This window comes from Mus caroli, chromosome 5, assembly GCF_900094665.2.
Source record: "Mus caroli chromosome 5, CAROLI_EIJ_v1.1, whole genome shotgun sequence".
Taxonomy (NCBI): domain Eukaryota; kingdom Metazoa; phylum Chordata; class Mammalia; order Rodentia; family Muridae; genus Mus; species Mus caroli.
In genome coordinates, this window is record NC_034574.1 from 142,748,461 (window position 1) to 142,771,423 (window position 22,963).

General features: G+C 42.4%; 1 protein-coding gene across 10 annotated transcripts in view; it reads left to right on the forward strand.

Annotated features, from left to right (window-relative positions):
• Uspl1 (ubiquitin specific peptidase like 1) overlaps window positions 1–22,963 on the forward strand; it is a 30,876-nt gene that overhangs the window by 1,409 nt on the left and 6,504 nt on the right. For 6 of the 10 annotated variants that reach the window (XM_029477628.1, XM_029477634.1, XM_029477629.1 and 3 more), the window contains 6 exons: window positions 1,920–2,088; window positions 2,558–2,686; window positions 7,908–8,508; window positions 12,637–12,750; window positions 15,462–15,591; window positions 18,029–18,154. In XM_029477628.1, coding sequence (XP_029333488.1) covers window positions 1,987–2,088; window positions 2,558–2,686; window positions 7,908–8,508; window positions 12,637–12,750; window positions 15,462–15,591; window positions 18,029–18,154 — 1,202 coding nt within the window. In that variant the 5' untranslated portion in view covers window positions 1,920–1,986. Of the gene's footprint in view, window positions 1–36; window positions 289–1,919; window positions 2,089–2,557; window positions 2,687–7,907; window positions 8,509–12,636; window positions 12,751–15,461; window positions 15,592–18,028; window positions 18,155–22,963 lie in introns of those variants that run through there. The other 4 variants (XM_021163206.1, XM_021163209.1, XM_021163205.2 and 1 more) reach the window with 2 other exon arrangements.

The following is a 22,963-nucleotide window of genomic DNA, read 5'->3' on the forward strand; positions in this document are numbered from 1 at the left end:
GTCCTGGAACTCAGAAATCCGCCTGCCTCTGCCTCCCAAGTGCTGCTGGGATTAAAGGCGTGCGCCACCATGCCCGGCGGGAGTTTCTTAATATTGTTTGGTGTTTCTACTACCATCTTAATGGGTCTCCTCCCTCCCTCTCCTTTCCTTCCTTCCATAGACAGGGTCTCGCTATATAACCCTCCCTGGCTTGGAATTCACTGTGTGAAACAGTCTGGCTTGAAACTCACAGAAATCTTCGATAGTTCTACTGAAAGAGATCTGTGCACTGGAATTAAAGGCTTAAAGGTGTGCACCAACCACCATGCTCGAATATGCCTTGACTTCTTTATTGACAGGAAAGCAGACTTGAAGGTTTCTCATTTTTACCTCCATATTGAGAAAGAACCATTCCACACAGTTACCTAGACCCTCAGGCAGATAAAAAGTTTTCTCAACACCCTATTCAGGAGCCTGCAGGTTTCTCTTCTGAGAATGAATGCAGAATGACAGAAGGAGCACATCTCTTTCCCTCAGAGCAAAGTAGACCAGATGGTAACTGTAACTTAGGTGTTAGCATCTTGTCAGCGCGACTTCTTCCTAGAACAAATCCAGGTGTGTAGCCTAGGCTTTTACCACTTAAGCACATTGACTTTCCTGCGCCCTGTAATTCTCTAGGTTATAAGTAGAACCAGCTAACAGTTGTGGTTACTTTCCAGCTTCTGGAAATTGAGATTCACTAATACTGACCTCTTAGTGTGTCTGTCTGTCTCTGTCTCTCTCTCTCTGACTCTCCCTCAGCCCAAGTAGACTTGGAGTGCGTGTGTAGCTGAGGCTGGCCTTAACTTGTATCTGCTTCCCCTCCCGAGTGGGCACAGATGTCTTTCAAACTGTGTGTATATTTTTGGAATTACTGTTTTCTTCATAGGAAAGGCTTTTCAGACTTTTCAGCCAGGACAGAAAAGCATAACTAGTTTTTTGTTTTGTTTTTTTGAGGCAGATTTCTCTGTAGACTAGGTGGCCTCAAATTCACAGAGATGTCTGCCTTTGCTCCCTAGTGGCTGGGGTTAAAGACATGGGCCACAATCACCCAGTACATAACAAGTTTTTAAACGTGGATCTGTGAGCCAGACAGTGGTTGTTCTAGAATTATGGATCCATAGGTTTTGGAAAGACTTATGGTTTGAAGTTTCAACTCCTTAGCTACATGATAATTTACCTTTGCTTAAATGTCTTTTAGATCTGCTTTTGTTGTAATTTAAGTCCATATTTTTTCCTTGTATTGAGCTGTGTCTCATGATTTTTTGCTCTCTGATCTTGGAAACGGGTCTGCTCTGTGGAAATACACTCAAGGCATGCATGTGAAGTTTATTTGTCTTACAGAAATATGCTCTGTGGAAATACACTCAAGGCATGCATGTGAAATTTATTTGTCTTACAGAAATACTTATATTATTGTTCTGATACAGATCATTTACAAAGAACATAATATTTTGTGGGTAGCTTTTAAAATTCTGCTGGTTATGAGCCTTTAATCCCAGTGCTTGGGAGGCACAGGTAAGCAGAGTTCAAGGTCCTTTATTTCTTTGGTAGAACAGTGGGTCTGAAGGATTTAGGTACTTTCTCATTGTAACGCTGACACGGTTGTTTGATGCAGAGACTGGAAAGCTTGGGTTCTTCAACTTAGTTGACTAGCTCCCTCTGACCTTGTAGGGAGAGTTCTGTGTGTTAGGAAGCTGTATCCTGCGGTCACTCTCCTCATACATTTACACATATCTACATACATGGAGGTGTTCTGAAGACTAGAGTCTAGGCTATGCTTATCCAAGAGCATGTAGCTCACAAACATACTTAATATCTCTTGTCTTATAAAATTGCAAACTCTCTTTTTAGAGTAAATAGGATTTTTATTTAATTGCCTGTTGACTTTTTTTTTCCAGGGTTCATTGAAAAATCCTTAGTGATTTTGACATGTTCCAAGTGACATAAATTAGCCAATGACTCGGAATGACGGATGATTCTCTGAAGATTGGAACTGGTTTGCCACTGGTTGGACCAGGGACTGATATAGGGATATCTTCACTCCCCATGCTGGGGTGCTTGGGAAAAGTTAGTGAACTTATTTTTGGCCTCAGTGCAAAACTGGTTATTTTCCTCTTATGTTTGAAATTTAAATGAAATTTAAAATTTTATACTATGAATAAAATCCTAAAAAATTCTGTCTTCCACGGAAATCTTACAGCAATGGCGAAAGATGATTATAATTTGTTTACCTCTCTGTTATTGATATGTGAAAGTAGAAACTAATGCCTAGATTTTATGGTTTGTTATTCTTTGAAAATATGGACTATATACATTTTCCTTGGCAGTTGATATTTCCTTTTTCTTGTGAATGAAGCTAAGTCAAATTTTAATGTTGTTTGGATAATAGCTGTTTAAGATAGTAAATGTGTTTAGTCTTGGCAGAAATCTTCTAGAGGAAAATTATACATTTTTTTTCTGGTCACCCTTCCATTTAACTCTTTTGTAACTTACTATAATAGGAATGTCTCTTTTAATTTGCTTTTTTCTCTTTTAGAATTATGCTTCAGCTAAAGTCACAACAGACGGGCATTGCCCTGCTTGTAGAGCGAAAGGCAAGCTAAGTGCCTTAAAACCTTACCGCATTAGCTTCCAAGAATCTGTCTTTCTGTGTGAGGATCTTCAGGTAAAGTACCACTAGTATTATTTAGTATATTGCTTTCATATATATATTATTTTGTGTACTTCTGCTTTTTCTTCATTATTTAAATTTTATTAGTTTTATATTTTTCAGAGTATAGACTTTGAATGCATAGACAATATTTCATAATTATTTATATCTTTAGTGCCCACAGTCTGCTAAGTAAAAGCAGTAATAAGGCCTCTCACAAGCATTCAGTTTACATTGGATGAAAAAGTTCTTCTTCATAAGAATTTTAGCACTAAAAATAATCCTGTGTGGTTTTGTTTTTATTTTGTTTTACAATAAGAAGTTTGTGGTATTAAAAAAGACATGCAAACTAATTGGGCATTTAAAAAATAGCCACTTACATCTCCCCAAGAAACCCAAGACAGTACTCCCAGATCCATTTTTGTTGTTTTCTTTCTCCTCACATATGCAACTTGGCACATAGTAAGTAAGGCCGGGTGAAGTGAGGAGTCTGGAGGCAAAGAGGGGCAGAGTGTCTTGTCTGTTATGATCACTGTGCCTCCAGATTGACAGACTAGGTGATGCGCAGGGCTCTGGCTGTCCTGGTCTTCATTTCCTTACACAGTTAACAGCTATGGTTCCTCAGTGATAGCGCTGTCCAGTCATTTATCCTCTGACTTCCCAGAGGGTGACTTAGGGTGGTGCTCCTAGAAAGCTTCAGGATGCCCAAGAAAGACCAACTGTTTAGACGCTTGGCACTCAAGTTCATCCACTGACCCACAGGAAAGGAGGAGGGCTACAGACCAGCCACTGCAGGAACAGGAGTATTCCATGAATTTGTAGGTTGGTGTGACCTGATGGAACAGAGGTGCCACACCACTCCTTTCCTGCCCCACATCGTGCCCTGTGTATTGCTTTACCAGTGTTGTTCTTATGGTCCCTAGAGTATACCATTGAACACATTTTTCTGACTTCTCTGAGATAATCTTGACACTCAGGTTATAGGAAACAGTTTGTCCCCAGTCCATCAGGTACAAGTGCCTGGAGTTGCTAGGTGGCTTTTCTAGAGGGACATTTGCTTACTTGGTGTCCATTTCAGAAACGTGTGTTAACAGGGTATTTGAACCTCTGTCTAGTTAGGGTGTGGCTCATTTCTCAGCATGTACCTTTAATCCCTCTGGCTGGAATACAGATGCACCCTTAGTACTCAACCTTTAATTCCAAACAGTGAAGGTAGAGTTAGTTTGCAGAAGGAAGCACCCATGTTTTGAAAGTGATGTCTAATTGAATGGCACATAGAAAAAGTGACAAATCAGAGAAAGATCTGACAAAATAGGATATGGCCAACTCTCACAAGGAAAGGGAAGCTACGTAAGGGAGAGGCAGACAGCCCAGGAAGGGAGTCCAGTTGGTGGAGAGCAGTGCAGTAGAGTGAGAGGGCGAGCAGAGCAGCCCAGAGTGGGGAGGAGGAGGCAGTGTTACCAGGAGAGTTTCACAGAGACAGACTGAAGAGAGAACAAGCTACTAACAGTGAAGATAGCGTAAGCAAGAGAAGGAGAAGGAATCAGAAGATTACAAAAGGTTGCTGTAATTAGTTTGAGGCCAAGCAGAGCAATTCAGTAAAAAATTGAGAGAAGCCAGATTCAATCAGTCTGCTTGAAGAGGAGTTTAAGCCAGAACAGCTCAGTTGAATCAGCCAGAGTTCAGAAAGACATGAGGTTTCTGAAAGGCTGAGCTTATTCAGCAGTAAGTCTCTGAAGCTGATAATGTTCTAGGACTAGATAAGATTGTATGGAGGCTAGAAGTTTCCAGGACTAGGCCTTGCTTAGCTGATAGAGGCAGTAAGCCTCAGAGATGACAATTACTACAGGAGAATAAAAGTTACTTTTACACATGTGGTGTCCAGTTAAATTATATGACAGGTAGTTGGTGTCTACAGGACTGAGTGCTTGTGTAGAGAGAAACCCCCGAACATCTGCCTACAAACGTTGCAAGTTCCTGAGAGCAATGCAAAAAGCTAATAAGCTGGTTTTTCCCCTGCCTAGTGGAAAAGCAGCTGCAGTATTCTAGAGAGATGGGATAGATAGAATTAAAGTGACAGCCTATGGATGGATCCCATTTATACAGTCCCTTTGCAGACAAGACACTTAAGTCCCTGCTAGAAAATAGTGTTTTTTCATTATGGCCCATCTGTATCCTCTGGCATTACTTCAAAACATTTCTAGATTATTCATAACACCTACTACAATGTAAATGGAATGTTGTGCTGTATTATTTAGAGATTTGACAAGGAAGTCTGTATTTGCTCAGTACAGACACAGCATCATAGGCCCAAGTACGTAGCTGTGGAAACCGAGGGCCAACAGTTCTTTGAAGGTAAAATGACAGGATTTGCTGAAGGTCCGGGAAACAGCATGGGAGTGGGAGTGAGGGTGGTTCCCACATGTTCCTCCTCATCAGCTGGATGTTGGGAAAAACAAAATTTGGGGGCAGACTAAGATCAACTCGAGACAGGCAGAGTAATCGGTTGGAGCTTTACATACAACTAACTGGTGGAGACTTTGAGCTTGGAGAAAGATTTGGTAGTCCTGAGTACAACAAGTGGCTAACTGAACTATACCTGTGGGTGGTGAGTTAAAGTATGACCGCCGTTGAGCCGTGAGCCAATCAATACTAAGCGGTTAGAGACATCAGGGAGACTCCCAAGTTTGGTAGGAATAAAACCAAGAAGGAGACGGTAGTATCCAGAAGGTCAACGAGGAGAGCTCTGGGAAAGTGAGGACCCTCTCCCCAGCTAGGGGAAAGGGCTAGGATTGATGCGATTGGATTTGAGAACTGTGGCACAAGAAGGAAGAAGTTGGGTTTTGTATTTTTGTTTGTTTGTTTTAAGTTGGGGAAAATACCTGGGTGTGTAAATATGCTGATCCTACCAGTTAGGGAGGGGAAAGTGGCTAAGGCTCCCCCTGGAACAGAGGGTAGGCTCTAATGCCCAAGAGAAGGATTGGGTTGATCCAGGACTGTGGTTCTCAGCCTTCCTAATGCTGCAACTCTTAAATACAGTTTCTAGTGTTGTGGTGACCCCCAACCATAAAATTTATTTTCATTGCTATTTCATAACTAATTTTTGCTGTGGTTATGAATCATAATAAAATTTGTTTTCTGATGATCTTAGGGGACCCCTGTGAAAGTGTTGTTTGACAACCCGAAAGGGGTCGTGGCCCACAGGTTGAGAATCACATCTGGATATTTGGACAACACATTGAGAGTAACAGATGTATTTGGAGCATCCGTTAACCTAAAAGTGTGGGTATGGAAGCTTTCTAGACAAAGCATCTACCCACCTTTGAACAATACATTCATATTTAGCTGGATTTTTTTAGCCAGGGTCTTTAAATCCAGCCCTCAGGAGGGAGTCTTTGGCTGTTAGACATGGATTTAACACTTTCAGTGTTCTCGGCATCAGGGTTTCTCTTTGTAGCCCTGGCTGTCCTGGAACTCACTTTGTAGACCATGCTGGCCACAAACTCAGAAATGCACCTGCCTCTGCCTCCCAAGTGCTGGGATTAAAGGAGTGTGCCACCACTGCCCAGCTCTGTATCCCTTTTTAAATGATAAGGAGTACTCTGGAACTCAACTCTATATGCAGTAGTTTGCTTGCTTATATTTTGAGATAGGTTGTTTTTAATTTTCAAGACAGGCCATATATAGGTCAAACTGATCTAAAGTTACAATCCCACTTCAGTCTCCGAATGCTAGATTGTAGGCACAGTCCAGTACTCCTGGCTCACCTCTGATTGTTCTGTGTTATCGTTCCTAGGCTCAGCCGGAGTCAGGAACTCTCAGGGCGTGAGGGTTAGGGCAGGTTATTACTGACCTCACTGTACAGCCAGCAGTACAGAGCTCCTCTGTGTGCTGAAGAATTGACGTGCTCAGGCAGAGTTCAGTGTGTGAATGGGAAGGGAATTCAGTGCACGCCTGCCCGTAGCTGTGAGGTAAATCACCAGAGAACCTGCTAGCTTCCTAGGTGGAATGGATTGATTTAGTATTGTGGTTCTTCGGGTTGACCTGGCAAGCCTTCTGCTGTGTATAGAAGTGTTTGCTGGACAGCTGAGCACTAACCATTAGTGCTCATTGCTGATCAGGAGCTCGGTGCAGTCAGTCAGTTAGTTGGAAATCTTAGTTCTTCATGAGGCTGATTTGACTCTATTTTGACAAATTACTGGGAGATATGGCTCTTTAGTTATCTGGAGAACACAAGTCTACCATACTGGTGTTGAAGGCATGTTTTAAATGAGACCTTTAATATGCAAGTCCTTGAACTTTGTTTAGATGTAGGACTAGAGCAATGACTCAGAGGTTAGGAGCAAGTACTGTTCTTGCAGAGGACTTGAGTTCAATCCTAGCACCCACATTAAGTAGTTCACAGTTCTTTGACCTCCTAGGGATCTGACACCCTCTTCTAGAATCTGAGTATCTATGTACACCACATTCACTCAAAGATACATACATATAAGTAAGGGTAATAAAAATAGATCTTAGAACATATAGGATACATAGAAAGGACCTGGTAAATTTTTTATTTAAAAATACTTTTATCAGTTTTTAATGCTATAAGTTGTATCTCTCTCTCAAATAGCACTTGTAGTCTTTCTTCATATAGTTGAAAGTTTCTGTTTGCTTGTTTGTTAATTGCTTTTGTTTTTGTTTATTTTGTTTTTCAAGACAGGGTTTCTCTGTGTAGCCCTGGCTGTCTTGGAACTCACTCTGTAGACCAGGCTGGCCTTGAACTCAGAAATCTGCCTGCCTCTACCTCCCAAGTGCTGGAATTAAAGGCGTGCGCCACCACGCCTGGCAATCTAGTCTACTCTTAACTTAAAGCCCCTTCCCCACTTTTTTTTTGAGACGGGCCTTTTTCTGTGTAGCTATGGCTGTCCTGGAACTTGTTGTCTAGACAAGGCTTTATGCTCAAAGAGACCCATACGACTCAACTTGTAGAGTGTTGGCATTAAAGGCCTGTTGGACTTACATGATTTGATGATCTAACTTAACTAGGGAAACTATACTTTGGAGATGGGCACACTTGAGTTAGTTCCCTCTACTTTCAGTTTAGGTTTATAGAGATACTCATGTCAAATGAATGCTAAAATTTTTCATGACACAGGAATCTAAATTAAACTTGAACTGATTTGAATTATCAAGGTTGTTGGTTTTTTTGTTTTGTTTATTGTTTTGTAACAATTTTATTTTTTCTTTCTAGTGCATTTATCCTTTGGGCTCTGAGTCACTTACTAATTTAATTTCTCCTGATTCAGAAGATTGTCCCACTCCAAGTAAGCCTCAAAAACGAAAAAGATTGGAAACCAACTGTAGGAATTCACCTCTTCCAGTACATTCTAAAAAGACTAGAAGTCACATTGTCACTGATAGTGAACCAATTGTGAATGGTAAATATAATGGAGAAGTCTGTGATGACTTCTCAGCAAGCTTCCCAGATCCCAGTGGTCACCAGGATCCCGTCAGCACAGCTGCTTCTGTGGAGCAGAGTGAGACTCTGGAGGCTGATGATGTGGTTGTGGCCGCTACAGAAGATCCTGCTACAGTTAGTGTCACATCCGAGCTGGAAATGCCAGCTAAGAGCAGATGTTTACCACTTTGTCAGACTCTGTGTGTCCAGTGGAAAAACACCCAGGCCCTGTGCTGGTTAGACTGTATCCTGTCAGCCCTGGTGCACTTGGAGGTGTTGAGGAAGACTGTGCTGGAGGCGTGCTCCAGGGAGGAGTGTGTATTTGGGAGGCTGTTTGAAATGTACCACCAAGCAGATGAGCTGCTGCACACCCATCACCTGCATGGCGTCACAGGTCTGTGCTACGTACTCTTCCTATTTGCTGTCTCTCAGAATATGGAAAAAAAGCCATGGGTAGTCATTGTTCTGTATGGAGACCTAGGCAGGGAACCTAGAGATAGTGCCAGTTACAGCTCATGACTGTCCCCAAAGCTGCCAGTAAAGAACACAGGGGCAGTGGTATTTTTTAGCTTGTCAGGGTGATCATAGTCATCACCTATAGATAGTCTGTAATCCGTCCAAGATCTGAAGTCTGTAAAAGTGAAACAACGAGAAGAAAGTCGTGGTAATAAATACTTAATTCCAGTCAGGTTTCTACCCACCTGAGTTCAGTTCCCAGATAGAAGACACACAATTTTTTATTTATAATAAGCCTTTAAAGCATTAGAGCTAGGCAGGCATTGACCCTCTATGCTATTAGAATTTATTTTCCCTTCAATAACCCTGGGTTATAATTCACCATGTTCCATCTGGGCTGCTCCTAACTCCCAGTTGACCAGCCCTTATGGCCATGTTTTCATGACTCACCTACATGGTGTCTTCTTTCTCCCCCTTCTTTCTTCTCTCCCTCCTGGTCCTCCCTAGACACAAGCCTGTGAACTGAAAGCCCCACCTATCTCTCTTCTGCCCAGCTATAGGCTGATGGCATCAACTGTTGGTTGTTGAACCAGTAGTTTTAACTTAAGGAGTGAGGTCACATAGCATCACTTGGTGTATGTGAGGATTCTCTTGTCCCTGAGGCAACCGGGGCTAGGATTTAGCAGTAGACAATAAATAGAGCAGACCAAACCTCAACAGAAGTAGTAATTCCCAACACCCTGCCCTTGGTGACTAGGTATATGCAAATGACTTGGGCAGCCTTGGATTTTTGTATCTTTGTGTTTATATGTGTACATACACATATATTTATACAAATGGTCTGTTTGTTTTGCTTTGATTTTGAGACAGTATATTTCTGTGTTGCTCAAGCCAGCCTAGAAATTGCATTCCTCTTGCCTTAGCCTCTGGCATGTACCATTGCATCCTATTTTAACTCCTCCAAATTGCAGGGCAGTGGTGGCACACACCTTTAATCCCAGCACTTGGGAGGCAGAGGCAGAAGCAGGTGGATTTCTGAGTTCGAGGCCAGCCTGGTCTATAGAGTGAGTTCCAGGACAGTCTGGGCTACACAGAGAAACCCTGTCTGGGGGAAAAAAAAAGAAAGAAAGAAAAAGAAAAAAGAAAAGAAAAGAAAAAATTCCTCCAAAATTGGATACCCAGGAATCTTAACTTCCACCCAGAAAAGAATTAAAATATTCTCAGGCCAATAAGATGGTTTAGTGGTAAAAGTGCTTGCCACCAAGCTTGATGATCTGGTATCAGTTCCCCAGAACCCATACAGTAGAAGCAGAAGAATGTCTCTGAAATCGTGGAGTCCACATCCACCCCACCCCCAAGCACATGCGAATGAATGAATGAATTAGTAGTAGAAACACATCAGTACAGTCTTCTCTTGGTGTCTATGTAAGCTTAGCTCTAGGACGCCCTACAGACAGCAGGGTCCTCTGAAAGGAGCAGCATAATGCTTGTATAATACCAGTGTACATTGTCTCATATACTTCATATTGATTTAATGAAGTTTGATTTAATGATCTTCCTAGGCCTGTTGTACATGTTAAAGTCACATGCAACTTTTTTTCTACTCTGTGAAACTGAGATCAGTCCCAGGGCTTTGCATATGCTAAGCCCATCACTTGGATTTTAAGTCAACTCTAGAATACTTATTCCTAATGCAATGTAAATGTTGTGCAAATACTGATGATACTATGTAGCAATACTGATATGGAGATTTGCTTGTTTAGTCCAGCTGCTTTCCCTCTTGTATTTTCCTTCTGTGGGTGGTTGGGAATGGGATGTTGGAACCTGCTGGTTTGGAGGCCCTTTGTGTGGTTACTCACCTGGAAGTGGGAGTGTCAGTACTATTCCAGCAGTGTAGAAGATACCTTCCAATCCATGTAGTCTCTGAAAGTCTTGCTGTACATAAAGGTCTTCAGACGTGCGTGGCATCTCTCAGAATTGGAAGAGACAGATCTGTTAGATCTGTTGTCTCTGCTTTTTTTTCCATTTCCTTTGCTTTCTGTGAAATACCTGTTTGTTCTATTGACTATCATGTTCTTATATCTGATACATACTCTTGGTTCTTCTCTGTTTGCAGTTGGTATTTTTACTTTAAGACTGTTTTATTACATTTATTTATTTAATTTGTTAGTTATTGTGTGTGTGTGTGTGTGTAGGTCAAAGGTCAACTTGGAGCTGAGTGTTCTCTTGCAGGCTTCTGTTCTCTCCACCATGTGGGATCTAGGGTCAAACTCAGGTCATAGGTTTGATTGCCAAGTGCCTTTACCCTCCGAGCCATTGTGCTGACCCTTTCTTACTTAAAGGATGTCTTGATCTACAAGAAATTAATTTATCTTTCCTTTAGAATCCAGTGATATTTGTGGCTTTTTAAGAACACTTTTCCTTTTCTTCATTTAGAAAGCCCTTCACTATGTTCTTTGAGAAGGCATAGTTTACTTTCTAGCATTGAAATCCTTTTTATACATTTTAAAATGACATTTGTGTGTGTGCATGCTTGCATGCATGTGGAGGCTGGAGAGCACCTTAAAGGAGTCGTCTCCCCTTCCGAGCTGAGCTCAGGGCTCAGCCTATAAGCCTCAGCCTGCTTGCTGAGCCTGGTACTGAAATTGATAATTGTGTGTGACATGAGGTCACTCATGTCCATGTTCTCTTCGTTTTCAGACACTTTTGCCACTTTGTGACCAGCATTGTGTGTCCATGCTCCTTTTCATTTTTGTGTGGTCACTTGGTCCCTCCCTGCACCCACAGTTAGATTATGGCTCGTGAAGTCTTATGTCTGTCAAGACCTCTCAACCTTTTTTGAATTTTTTCCAAAGTCTCTACTCTGTGTTTTTACCTGATTTTGCTTGAACTTAGGTTTGTTTGGTTTTGTTGTGACTTCTCATTGTTAACGAACTAAACAGTGTAATGGGGAACCGGGAGGCCATTTGTGTAGCCACCCTGCACTGCTCCCTTGTTGTGTTTGCCATTATGGGTTCGTATCATGACCATAGTCACGTAGGTCTTGAATACCTTGCAGATTAGTATCCTAGGAGGGTATTGAATGTGCATATTAAGGTTTTTGCTGAGTGGCTTTTTTCAAAAGAATTATTAAAATAGCTTTTAGGGCTAGAGAGCTGCACTGCAGCGTGGAGGACTGGCTGCTCCTGCAGGGTTCAGTTTCCAACATGCACATGGTGGCTGTCCTCCGCCTGTCTGTCATTCCCGTAATTCCCAGGGTTCTAACAACCCTCCCTCTCTGGTCTCCGGTTACCTGCACACATGTGATAGGTATATATGCAGTGAAGAACACATATGGATAACTCTTTTTAAGAATTAAAAAAAAAATGCTGCTCTTTTTATTACATGAAAGCGTCTATCTCAGATTCCTTAACCACCTTTGGGTATGAATATTTATGCGTTTGTTTCAGTTTGAGTTTGAAACTGATTTTTCATTCATCAGTCTTCCTTACAATATTAAGACCCTTGAGCAGACAGAGTGACAGCTCATTGATCTGAGAAGAGCAAAATTTGATGTTGGAATTCTAATTTTTTACTTTTAGTTTATATTAGCTATCTACAGAGTACTCAGAGCTTTTCTAATCTTGTTAACTGTGTGTGGGCTTCATTATTCTGATGGTATATTTTCCTTCTTTCTCCCCCATACTTTCCAGGAATAAATAACACAAGTCTTGGCTAATGTTCATGTTTAAGTATTTTCTTTGGTTAAAACACTTGAAGCATAGTGTGATGAAGCCATAGGATTGTTTCCAGAGTCAAACCGGAATGTCAGAACACTCATTATTCTAATGTGTATCTGTCACTACATCTGTTGTTGCTTTTACTCGTAAGCTGAGATTTCATCCAGGTAGTAAGGACAATTGGTGCTGTGCCGTGACAGGTGTCAAAAGAGCGTATGACGTACCACGGAGAGGCAGAGGAAGAGATGAGATTTACTTTTTGTCTCTGCAGTGCACTGATAAACTTTCATTCTTAGTCCTACCTCAGTATTGATGAGAAATGATGGTGTTCTTTTTTTCTCTTTAAGGTGAAGATTGTAAAAAATTGACATCAGAAATATTTACAGAAATAGATACCTGTTTGAATAAAGTTAGAGATGAAATTTTTGCTAAACTTCAACCGAAGCTTAGATGCACATTAGGTAAGTAGTTGTGAAGCTTGGCTGTACCACATAAGGAGGTGCATTGTTTTAATGACTGCGATCTGATCTTTGGGGGTGGGGGGCGGGACTCTGGGCAGTTTTCTCACCATCTACCACTGGTTAAGTCACTGTTAGCCACGCCTGTTCTGTGTAAGTGTGTGTGTGTGCTGGTGTTTGAGTTCTCAAAGCCAAGTGAACATTTTGAACTTTGAAACCAAATCTACTGAACAACACAAGGCTAAATTGTGGTGCAGTTTTGGCCAGGGCTATGTTAGGACATTATGTGCATGTTAGCAGAATTGTTAGGGCCCAAGCCACTGGTGCTCAGTAAGCCATTTAGACAGGAAACAGTGAGAAGCCAAGAAGAGACGTTTATTCAGTATGGCCCATGTCCAGAAGAGGAATAAGTAAGGTGGTCCAGTGACACTAAGGCCAAGTCCACCCTCAGGGTTCTATCATGAGTTTTAGATTTTATTAGAGGGCAGGACCACCTCCTTCTGATCCATCCTTGTTTGGGCTTGAGTTTGCCTGCAGGGTAGGCTAGCAAGTTGTCATATGATGTGAAATCCCTGGGACAGCAGCGTCTGTCTGTCTGTCTGTCTGTCTGGCACCAGAGCTTCAGCCTTTCCATTCCCTAGCACAAGATTCCTGAGGGATTCCAGTTCCCTGGAAACCAAAGTTTCAATGTTGTGATTGCAGGAAGGGAGGGTGTGAGTGCCTCTTTTAGGATATCTTCATTCTGCCATCCAGGATCTCATTGTCCTTTACAGAGGAGCACAGGGGTGGATTTGCTCTCTCCACTGAGTTGATATCTGGCTTATGGGAGCAGAGTGAGGCAAGAACCAAAGTCTCTGTCCAGGTCTCTCCAAGGCTTATAGTGTTGTGACAAGAAAAACTGGTATTTGGTGCCTTGGTTTGGTTTTGTTAGAGAGGAGAGGTCCTACTGATTGCCCAGGCTTTCCTTTGAACTCAAGAATCTTTTGCCTGGGCCCTTGAAGTAACTGGACTTATACGTGTGCTGCATGTAAACCGGAGGACAGAGGTTGACATCAATAACTTCTCCACATTTTAAAATATGTATTAGAAGCCAGGTGTAGTGTCACATGCCTTTAATACCAGCACTTGGGAGGCAGATGCAGGTGGATCTGTGCAAGCTCAAGGCCAGCCTGGTCTACAGAGTGAGTACAGGACAGTTATGACAATACAGTGAGACCTTGCCTCAAAATAAATAAATAAATAAACAAACACACACAGATATATACATATATACACACACATGTACATAATACATGCTCTGTATTATATATAATAAAAATTATATGTGTATATACACACAGAATATATATATATATACACACATACGTGCTCTGAAGATTGTATGCTGTTCCTGTGAATTATAAATTGTTCGCCTTCCTAGTTACTATTTAGTTACAGCAGAGTTGGAATTTAAAGTCTGGTGACTTAATCACAGATGTGTAATAAATGTCCACAACTCATTTAGATGTCATTTCTGGAGGCTGATTCCTATCTTTCTTTGTAAGAAAGACGTTCTGACTTACATTTGTATATAAAAATAGCAGTGGCTGGATGTGTTGGTGTACATCTTTAATCCTAGAATTTGGGAAGCAGAGGCAGGTGGTCTCTGTGATTTCAAGGCCAGCCTGGTCTCTAGTGAGTTCCAGGACAGCCAGGGCTTCTTAGTGAGACCCTGTCTCTTCACCTCCCCAAATAAATATACATATGGGAATATATCACAAAGAACTATTAAAATATATATATATAATAAATATACATATGGGAATATATCACAAAGAACTATTAAATATACATATATAATAAATATACATATGGGAATATATCACAAAGAACTATTAAATATACATATATAATAAATATACATATGGGAATATATCACAAAGAACTATTAAAAGAGCCTTGGTGCAGGTGTTGGGTATGAAACCTGCTATCTGTCCTGCCATCACAACAGTTGCTGGCTATGTTGTAGGCAGCTGTAGTTCCAGGATAGGGAAGGACAGCAGCCTGAGAAGAAGGTCTCGGGAGGAGGTGGGACCCACTGTCTCCTGGGCCTTGTAAGCTCCCTTGAAGATGAGAAGGAAAGGAACCAATGGGGTGGTGCTATCAGGAGGTGCTCACCTATTAAACTGCATTCTTGAAAGGTACCAGTCATGGTTCCATCTTTGTTTTAAGGACAGCAAAATGTCCCCCATCTCTGGTTTTAAAGTGGCAGCAGTTTAATCATGCAAGGGCTGGACTAACAGTTGAGATGAGTGCGGGGGTTAGAACTGATCCTTTACTCTTGTATAGCAAACCTGCTCCAAACAGAAGTGTCTGAACGCTTCTGACCAACTCTGATGTGACTCTCTAAACTTTTCGTTTCCATGGTTTTTGTTGTAGTTTAACAGTGTTACAGTTCTGAGGACTTTATCCTGGGGACAGTATGGGTCTCACATGTGGCATTCTTGCCATTCTTGCCTTATGTTTTCAGAACATTTCAGAAATCAGAGACTAGCATGGGAACTGAGTTTATGCTGGCGTGTTTGCACAACCTTCCTCCAGGTCCACCCTGACTGGCTGACTCTTCCAGTCTGTGTTCACACATGTGTGGAGGGAGACTGGACCATATGGATTTCCTTTGTTCTTGCAGGTCCTGACTGTTAATCGTTCTTTTTTTTTTCTTTTCTCTTTTGCAGGTGACATGGAAAGTCCTGTGTTTGCACTTCCTGTACTGTTAAAGCTTGAACCCCATGTTGAAAGCCTCTTTACATATTCTTTTTCTTGGAATTTTGAATGTTCCCATTGTGGACACCAGTACCAAAACAGGTCAGTGTTGATTGCTAATGGATTCTTTGTGCTATAATGGTTTTCAACAGTGTACTTTAAATAACAGATTTTGCACATACATTACACTGTGTCTCAACACTTCCACCGTAGTTTACCCTCCACCTCCTTGGATGGAGCCAAGGTTGCAATAGCTCAGGGAGAACTTGGCTGTGTAGCCCAGGTTGGCCAAGACTATAGGTTTTCTGCCTCAGGAAGCATCAGCATTTCTTGGACCCCAACACACATTTGATCCTTTTCTAAGAGGGTCTAGTCTAGCTCAGTAGCTGGGGCTGACCTCAGAGTGCCACTTTCTTGCTCAGTCCTCTGAGTCCTGACAATGGAGGCATGAATCACTGCAATGTCTGCTGTGAGAACATCTCACTAGTGAGATTAAAGGTACAGTTTGTGACACAAGAGGCTAGAGTCAACTTGTTGGTCTAAATTAGCTTTAAAAAAAAATCTATGGCTTGAAGAATAGCTAAAAGGAGTTGTCTTAATTTATTTACTGGGAAGTTAGGAACAGATGAGATTAGCACCCTTCACTCTCTGGAAGGTTCTTAGCTGGGCGTCTTCTCTGAAGTCCTTGGCAGTGTTTTGCCCTCTGTTAGAGACAAGGCTTTTGTTTGCTTTAGGCCTCCATCATGGATTTGCTCTTAGTGTATGGTGGCATTTATAGTGTTCAGGAGAGCGGTCAGAGAGGCTGGGTACTTGTCTGCCTCGCCGGTCATTGCTCAGTGAATCAGGCTTCCCAGTGCAGCTCACCCACCAGCAAGCTTCAACAGTCAGCAGGTAAATGATGAGGAGCGAGCTGTGCATAGCGAGTCCGTGGGATCTGGACAGCAGGCAGAGCCGAGCCTGGGAGAGCGCTGTAGAGGATGAGGCAGCAGAGCTGCTCTAACTGCTTAGGAAACGATGACGGTGCGGATTCACACTAGGACTTGAAAGACTTGTATACGCCAGGGAGGATTCTGCTCCCAGATTTCCCTTGATTTGTACAAGGGGTCAGGTTTTCTGCTCATAGTAACGAGTCAGTAGATCAGGAGACCTCTAGTGTCGTTTCTTGCCTCTGTGATTCCCTGTGCTAAACTCCCTAATCACTACGTGTGTTTTTAATAATATAAACAGGGCTGATGGTTAGAATCAGCTTAATTACAGCTTTTCTAGAATTCACAGGCTAGTGGTTTGACAGCTTTTCATTGAGTGGGTTGTGTGTGCCAGGAGTCACCTAGCCACTGAGAGTGATTTCTGTTGTGGCAATTCAGATGACTGGCTGCTTAGGAAAGTAGTTATGAACTCACGGGCGAGGCCACAGTGACTCAGCACTCTGTGATCTTTCGGCAGCTCTGCATCTGTGCATAAGAAGGTAAGTGGGCTCTAGCAGTGTTCGCACAGAGCTCAGAAAGCACCCCTAGGGAAACCGGCAGCCACTTTGGTTTGCATCTTGTCTTTATTTCTTTAAAACCTGAAACTTCTTTAAACGTTCTTTAATCTTTCATTCTAAAAAAAAAAAAAGCAATTTCAGAGTCAAAGCTAAGACAGGATGGCCTTTAATCAGTGTACATTGGGGTTATAACTACTGGCTTCTTTCTCCTCTGACAGAAGCTAGACAACTAGTCCTTTCATTTTAGTGTCTCTGGGTTTTGTGCCAGTATAAGGACTTGTATTAGGTTCTGTAGTTATTTTTTTGGAGAGCATAAAAAAGCCTGGCCTTTGGAGGCTGATGGTCCTGATTCAGACCCAGTTTATCTGCCACTCGTTGTTGTATGAAGGCCATGGCACTTGACACCTGAGAGTTGTTTGTATGTGTGTGTGTGTGTGGGGGGGGGTGTAATGTGATACTTGCTTTAATGAAAATGTTTTTACTAGAGTTGATGCAACTAAGATTTAGTATACTTGGCTGAAGGTTGAAGATGGTTTTTAACTGTTGCCATTTTCCAAGTGATTGTCCCCACCCCCACCCCAGCAGATGAAAAGTTTAAGTTTGTATCTGTTTGAAGACAGTACTCTCTTTGTTATCAGTGATGCTAAGCCACTTCGCATCACAACTCAGCCTGAGTCAGACAGCCTGAGAGTAGCAATGTTCACCCAGAGCCTCTGATGGCTCCTCACTAGGTAGCTGCCAGTACACTGGGTATGGAAGCTGGGGACTGATTCTACAATGTGCTAAGTGGAGACCAGGGGTGGCCCTGAAATAACCAGTGTGCTCAGCAGGGCCTCAGCAGTGATTCTCTGGAGCATTAGTGGAGGGAAGCTCTGTTGGTCACCCTTCTGTGCTTGTCAGTTGGTGTGGAGGCTCCAGTGTCTCTGCCGTGGCAGGGGGAGGGCATGGCTGTGCTGATACGGGCGAGGCTGGGAGACAAGCATGAGCATGCAGTTGCACGTGTTAACTAACTCCAGCGAAGTTAGCTGAGGGATTCAAACTGTGCCTGTTTTTTAGGTGTGTGAAGAGTCTGGTCACCTTTACCAATGTTGTTCCTGAGTGGCATCCACTCAATGCTGCCCATTTTGGTCCATGTAACAGCTGCAACAGTAAATCACAAATAAGAAAAATGGTGTTGGAAAGGTGAGTTTCCATTTACTTAAACATTTTTAGGAGACAGTGAAGATGCATGTACAGTTCCTCGTGTCGTGGAAAGGGAAGTAGTGAGCACCACTTACCCTTCAGAAGTTGGAGTGGACACTTACTTAGGGCCACCAGTTGCTTACCACTCTAAAAACTGAGGGTGGGCAAGCTGGACACAGTAGGGCTTCAGGAGGGTGCTTGGTTTGTCTCTTGTAGTGTTTCTCTCATCCTGTCCCCTCTCCCATTGGTTGTACTCTCATTTTATGTGCATTTGTGTTTTACCTGCATGTATGTCTGTGTGAGGGTGTTGGAAGCCTGGAACTGGAGTTATAGACAGGTGTGAGCTGCTGTGTGGATGCTGGGAACCGAACCCAGGTCCTCAGTAAGAATACGAAGTGCTCCTTACTGCTCAGCCATCTCTCCAGCCCCACCTGTGTGTCTTTTTTTGTTTTGTTTTGTTTTTTTTGTTTTTTGTTTTTTCGAGACAGGGTTTCTCTGTGTAGTCCTGGCTGTCCTGGAACTCACTCTGTAGCCCAGGCTGGCCTCGAACTCAGAAATCCGCCTGCCTCTGCCTCCCAAGTGCTGGGATTAAAGGCGTGCGCCCACCTGTGTGTCTTAATGTCTATTTTCTTCTGGATATCAATCAGCTTGCTGATAACTTCATCGTCTTACAAGCTCCCTGCTGCTGGCTTCATTCTAAACTTCCTGCTGCTGGCCTAGGGTAGTCTCAGAGTTGCCATTCCGCTGACTCCTTGGCAAGCGCTGGGTCAGCTGTCTCTGTCTGTCTGCTGTAGGACTAGTGCTGCTGAGTGTGTACCTGGCCCTGTCTGCTCAGGTGCTTGCATGTCCTTGCACTGTGAATGTAAACAGAACAGAGTAGATCTGTCCTTGTTGTTTCCCTCTGGTCAGATAGTGCGCGTAGTAATAGAAGGTTTTGCTTCCCATTTGCTTTGTTTGTTTGCTGAACGGTTTAAAAGCTTAATACTCCCAACATGCAAATGCTTTTTAGGTCTGTGGGTCCGCCCCACACTGGCCTCTTTGAACTAGTAACTTTGCTGCTGACCTCCATCCTTCCCTTCAGTTTCCTTTCTATAGCTCTTCTCTGGGCCTGCTACCTAGGCATATTCTCCAGACACGATCTCATCGCCTGGCCCTGGCCTCACCCCCACGCTCCATAGCATCTGTTGCATGTAAATACTGAATCTTGGAGGCTGTGGACAGATGAGAGCTGTCCACACAGTATGCCTGCCGTTCCTCCGTTCTGCTGTGCTGGGTAAAGCGTCTCTCCCGTCTGTCTTTGTACTCTGCTGCTGTCAGGTTTACTGTCCTCCTCCCTGTTAGCTGTTAGCTTGCTTTGTCCCTGCTTCCTGGCTCTCAGTGTGAGTGAGGTGCTGCCTTACCCACAAATCTAGTCTGCTTGGCTGCCTGGGCCCAGGGTTTGAGATCTTTTGTGTCAGGGCTTCTCTTCCTTAATACTGAGACAGGCAAAGGCAGCTGCAAGGCTGGCTGTTGGCCTGCACACACCTGTGCAGAAGCCTGAGCATCCTGGTGTTTATAAACAGCAGATGACTCTGTCTGCTTTCTTTCAAGGTGGGGGGGTTGACGATCCGCTAGATTTTATTATGTTGTTTGATCTGCTAATTGACAGCATTGTAACATAAACTTTTTAGTTACAAAAGTTGTTGCTTTTGCTTACATAAAAGGTTCATGTTCTGATCAGCATGTGTTTCCATTAGATACAACTGTCTTTTAAATTTAAATTCAATGGACTTGTTATTTTAATAAGCCAATTTTATAATTTGGACATTTCCTATTTTCATCAAAGGTAAATTGAATTTATGTAAAATTATACTTAAAATTTAAATGGCAAGGTATTTGTATAAGACTCTTACAGTTTTACTTGACTTGTTGGTATTTAGTAGAACTTAGAAACAAATTTAGTATAGATTTTAGGGATAATGTAAGAGAATTTATCAGTTGGATGTAGTGGAACATGCCTCTATCTAGTATGTAGGAAGCAGAGGTGGGCAGAACTTGTGAATTAAGACTGGTTTGGTCTACATAGTGAGTTCTAGAGCAGCCAGCATAGTTAGATAGATAGATGAATGGTAGATCTATCATGAGACGCTAAACAAATAAATTCATCATGAGGCTGTGAGTAATTTAACCATATATCATTCTAAGATCTCACAATGTTACGAGTTCCCCGGGGGCCTTGTCTGATTACCCACATGTGTGATGCATGCCCACAGGGAAAATCTAGTGGTAAGTCATGCCTATTGCGTCTAACTCCACCACTTCTCTTTAAGGGATTGTTGAGGAATTCTACTCTGAGGGTGATGATGTGGACACTTGACGGTCTAGAGTCAGCTTTGAGTTATTGAAATGAGCCTAGAGTGTTTGCCACAGTCTCAGGAGGTCATACATGGTCCGGGCTGGCATTTGAAAAGATTATTATATTTAACTTCAGTTTTAGCAGCTTCCTGATTGTTCGTGTTGTGTTGCAAAATAGTCTCATTATATAGTCTAGACTAGTCTTGGAACTTAGAGTCCCTTGTCCTCAAACTCTAAGGACTGAGATAATGAGTGAGTTCCATGGTGTTAGGCACTGACAGTGAGTGCTGGTGCTGGTGCTGGTGCTGGTTTGGTTTGTTTTGTTTCTGGTGGTTTAGTTTTGTTTGAGACAGGGTATGGGATCTCTGTGTAGTTCTGGCTGGCAAAACAGGGTTTTGTTTTGTAGCTTAGGCTGGCCTGAAATTGTGTATGTAGCTTAGACTGGCCTTAGTCTCAAGATCCATCCATCTTGACCTCCAGAATTCTGGGACTAGAAGCACAGCCTCATGGCTGAAGATTCTATTTCTCAATTAAAGTCTTTATTTCTTGGTAGAAAATGCTTTAAAGCTCCTTGAATTATCTCCAGAGAACAGTTGTATCCCTTTGTGACACAGTTGGGCTTTCTGAAGATGCGTTTCTTTATGCACTCGTGAGACTGTGGCTTCCAATCATTTGGCTTGCAGCTGATGTGATTTAGGCTTTTTATTTCTTATTATCAGAAAGATTGGAAATGACACATGAAGACTGTTAACTTACAAATGTTTATAGACCTTCTTTTTTCCTGAAACTGATTATTACGGATGTACAAATTTGTAATTGTTAAATGTATATTGTCTAAGATTTGAGTTATTAGAGAAGTTTTGATGAAAATCAAGTCTGTGATCCAGCTCTTAGTGTAAGGTGTGGCTGCCCCTGGTGGGTAGTTCTGCGTCTGTGGGTGGCTGTGGGAATATTCTCAGTGCTTTTCCTGAGATACTTGCATCCTTCCGAGAGAAAAGCGGCTCTCTGTGAATTAAAAGCAACAAGGGGTGGAGGATACACATTATGTTACTGTTTGTATTTAAAACAAACTCTGCCTGTTGAGGTATGCCAGCAGAGGAGGCTGTCATGAGGTTGGATGTGTGAAGCCTCGGGAGTTAGTTTGTCTTTTAGAACTTCCCTAGTTATGGGGAGTAGAACAGGTGAGGGGCAAAGCCCAGGACCACAGCCTGTTCAGCACCTGTGAGGCCCAGGAATAGGAGAGCGTTCTGAGCGTTCACCGGCTTGGCTGAAGTGGGCTGAACCAAACCTTGTAATGAACGTCGGGATTGTCCGGCATGTCCCTTTCCATTAGGCCATAGAGAGCTGAGGTGTATCTGTCAGCCTCTGCACAGGGGCTTGCATAGAACCTGTGGGGTCTGGTCGAATCCTTCCCCCTCTTTATGAGATTTCAGAACAGCTTGGGAGGCATCTGTTTGCATCAGCTGGACTGTGAGCATCGCTGCAGCTCAGACTGCAGGTGGAGTTCATCTTGGCCCATTCCTTTGACTCATTTACCAGGGACTGCTCTACAAGCCTTAGGATATATAAAAAGAGTGAGGTCTGACAGGCTCTGTCTCATGTATTGTGGAATTCTTGCTCATATGTAGTTCCTAAATTTTTCATGTGCACTCACGTGAAGGGAAGACACAGATTTCTAGTGTAGACTCATGAGATTTTAGGTAAGTAGATGTCACATGTGTGAGGCCCAGAAAGCTAAATACAAGACGTCCGTATTCGGATGTCTTATTAGCAATGGAAAGGCCATAGCCTAATAAGGCCTGCCTGTTGAGCTGTGAGAACCTATATTTTACTGTGGATCGGCTGAAAGACAGATATGTCATATCCTCACAGTTGGAAGAGTGTGTACTTTACTGGCACATTTTATGAACAGTAACATCTTGGAATTGGTAAATTAAGTCAGATTTTAAACCCAGGACAAAGAATGAGGTGATACCAACAGTTTACAGAACTTTCAGGACTTAATTGCCGTTTAATAAGAAATGGGCGGGGTGTAATCAAACAGCTCACTCCTGTCAGTCAGAATAATCTCACTCGAATCTGGACATTGATTCGAGTTCATTTTCAACCGAATAAATTTTGATAAGCTAAGTAAGTTTTGACATCTGTTTAAATATTAGGAGAAGGAATAACCACCATTTCTTAAACCCCAAGAGCTTTGTTATTTTAGGCCTAGCCGTAGGTTTGTTTCTAGTTTGACATATTACTACTGTAATAGTGAAGTGTAGTTTTGAAATTATGAGCATCTCATTGTTTACAATAAATCCACTAGTGCACTTTATTTTTTTAAGATTTATTTATTTTATGTATATGAGAACACTGTAGCTGTACAGATGGTGCTCTCTCCAGTCGCCTCCGGTCAGCCCACTCACTCAGTCTCTGTTCGCTCCGGCCCAAAGATTTATTTATTATTATAAATAAGTACACTGTAGCTGA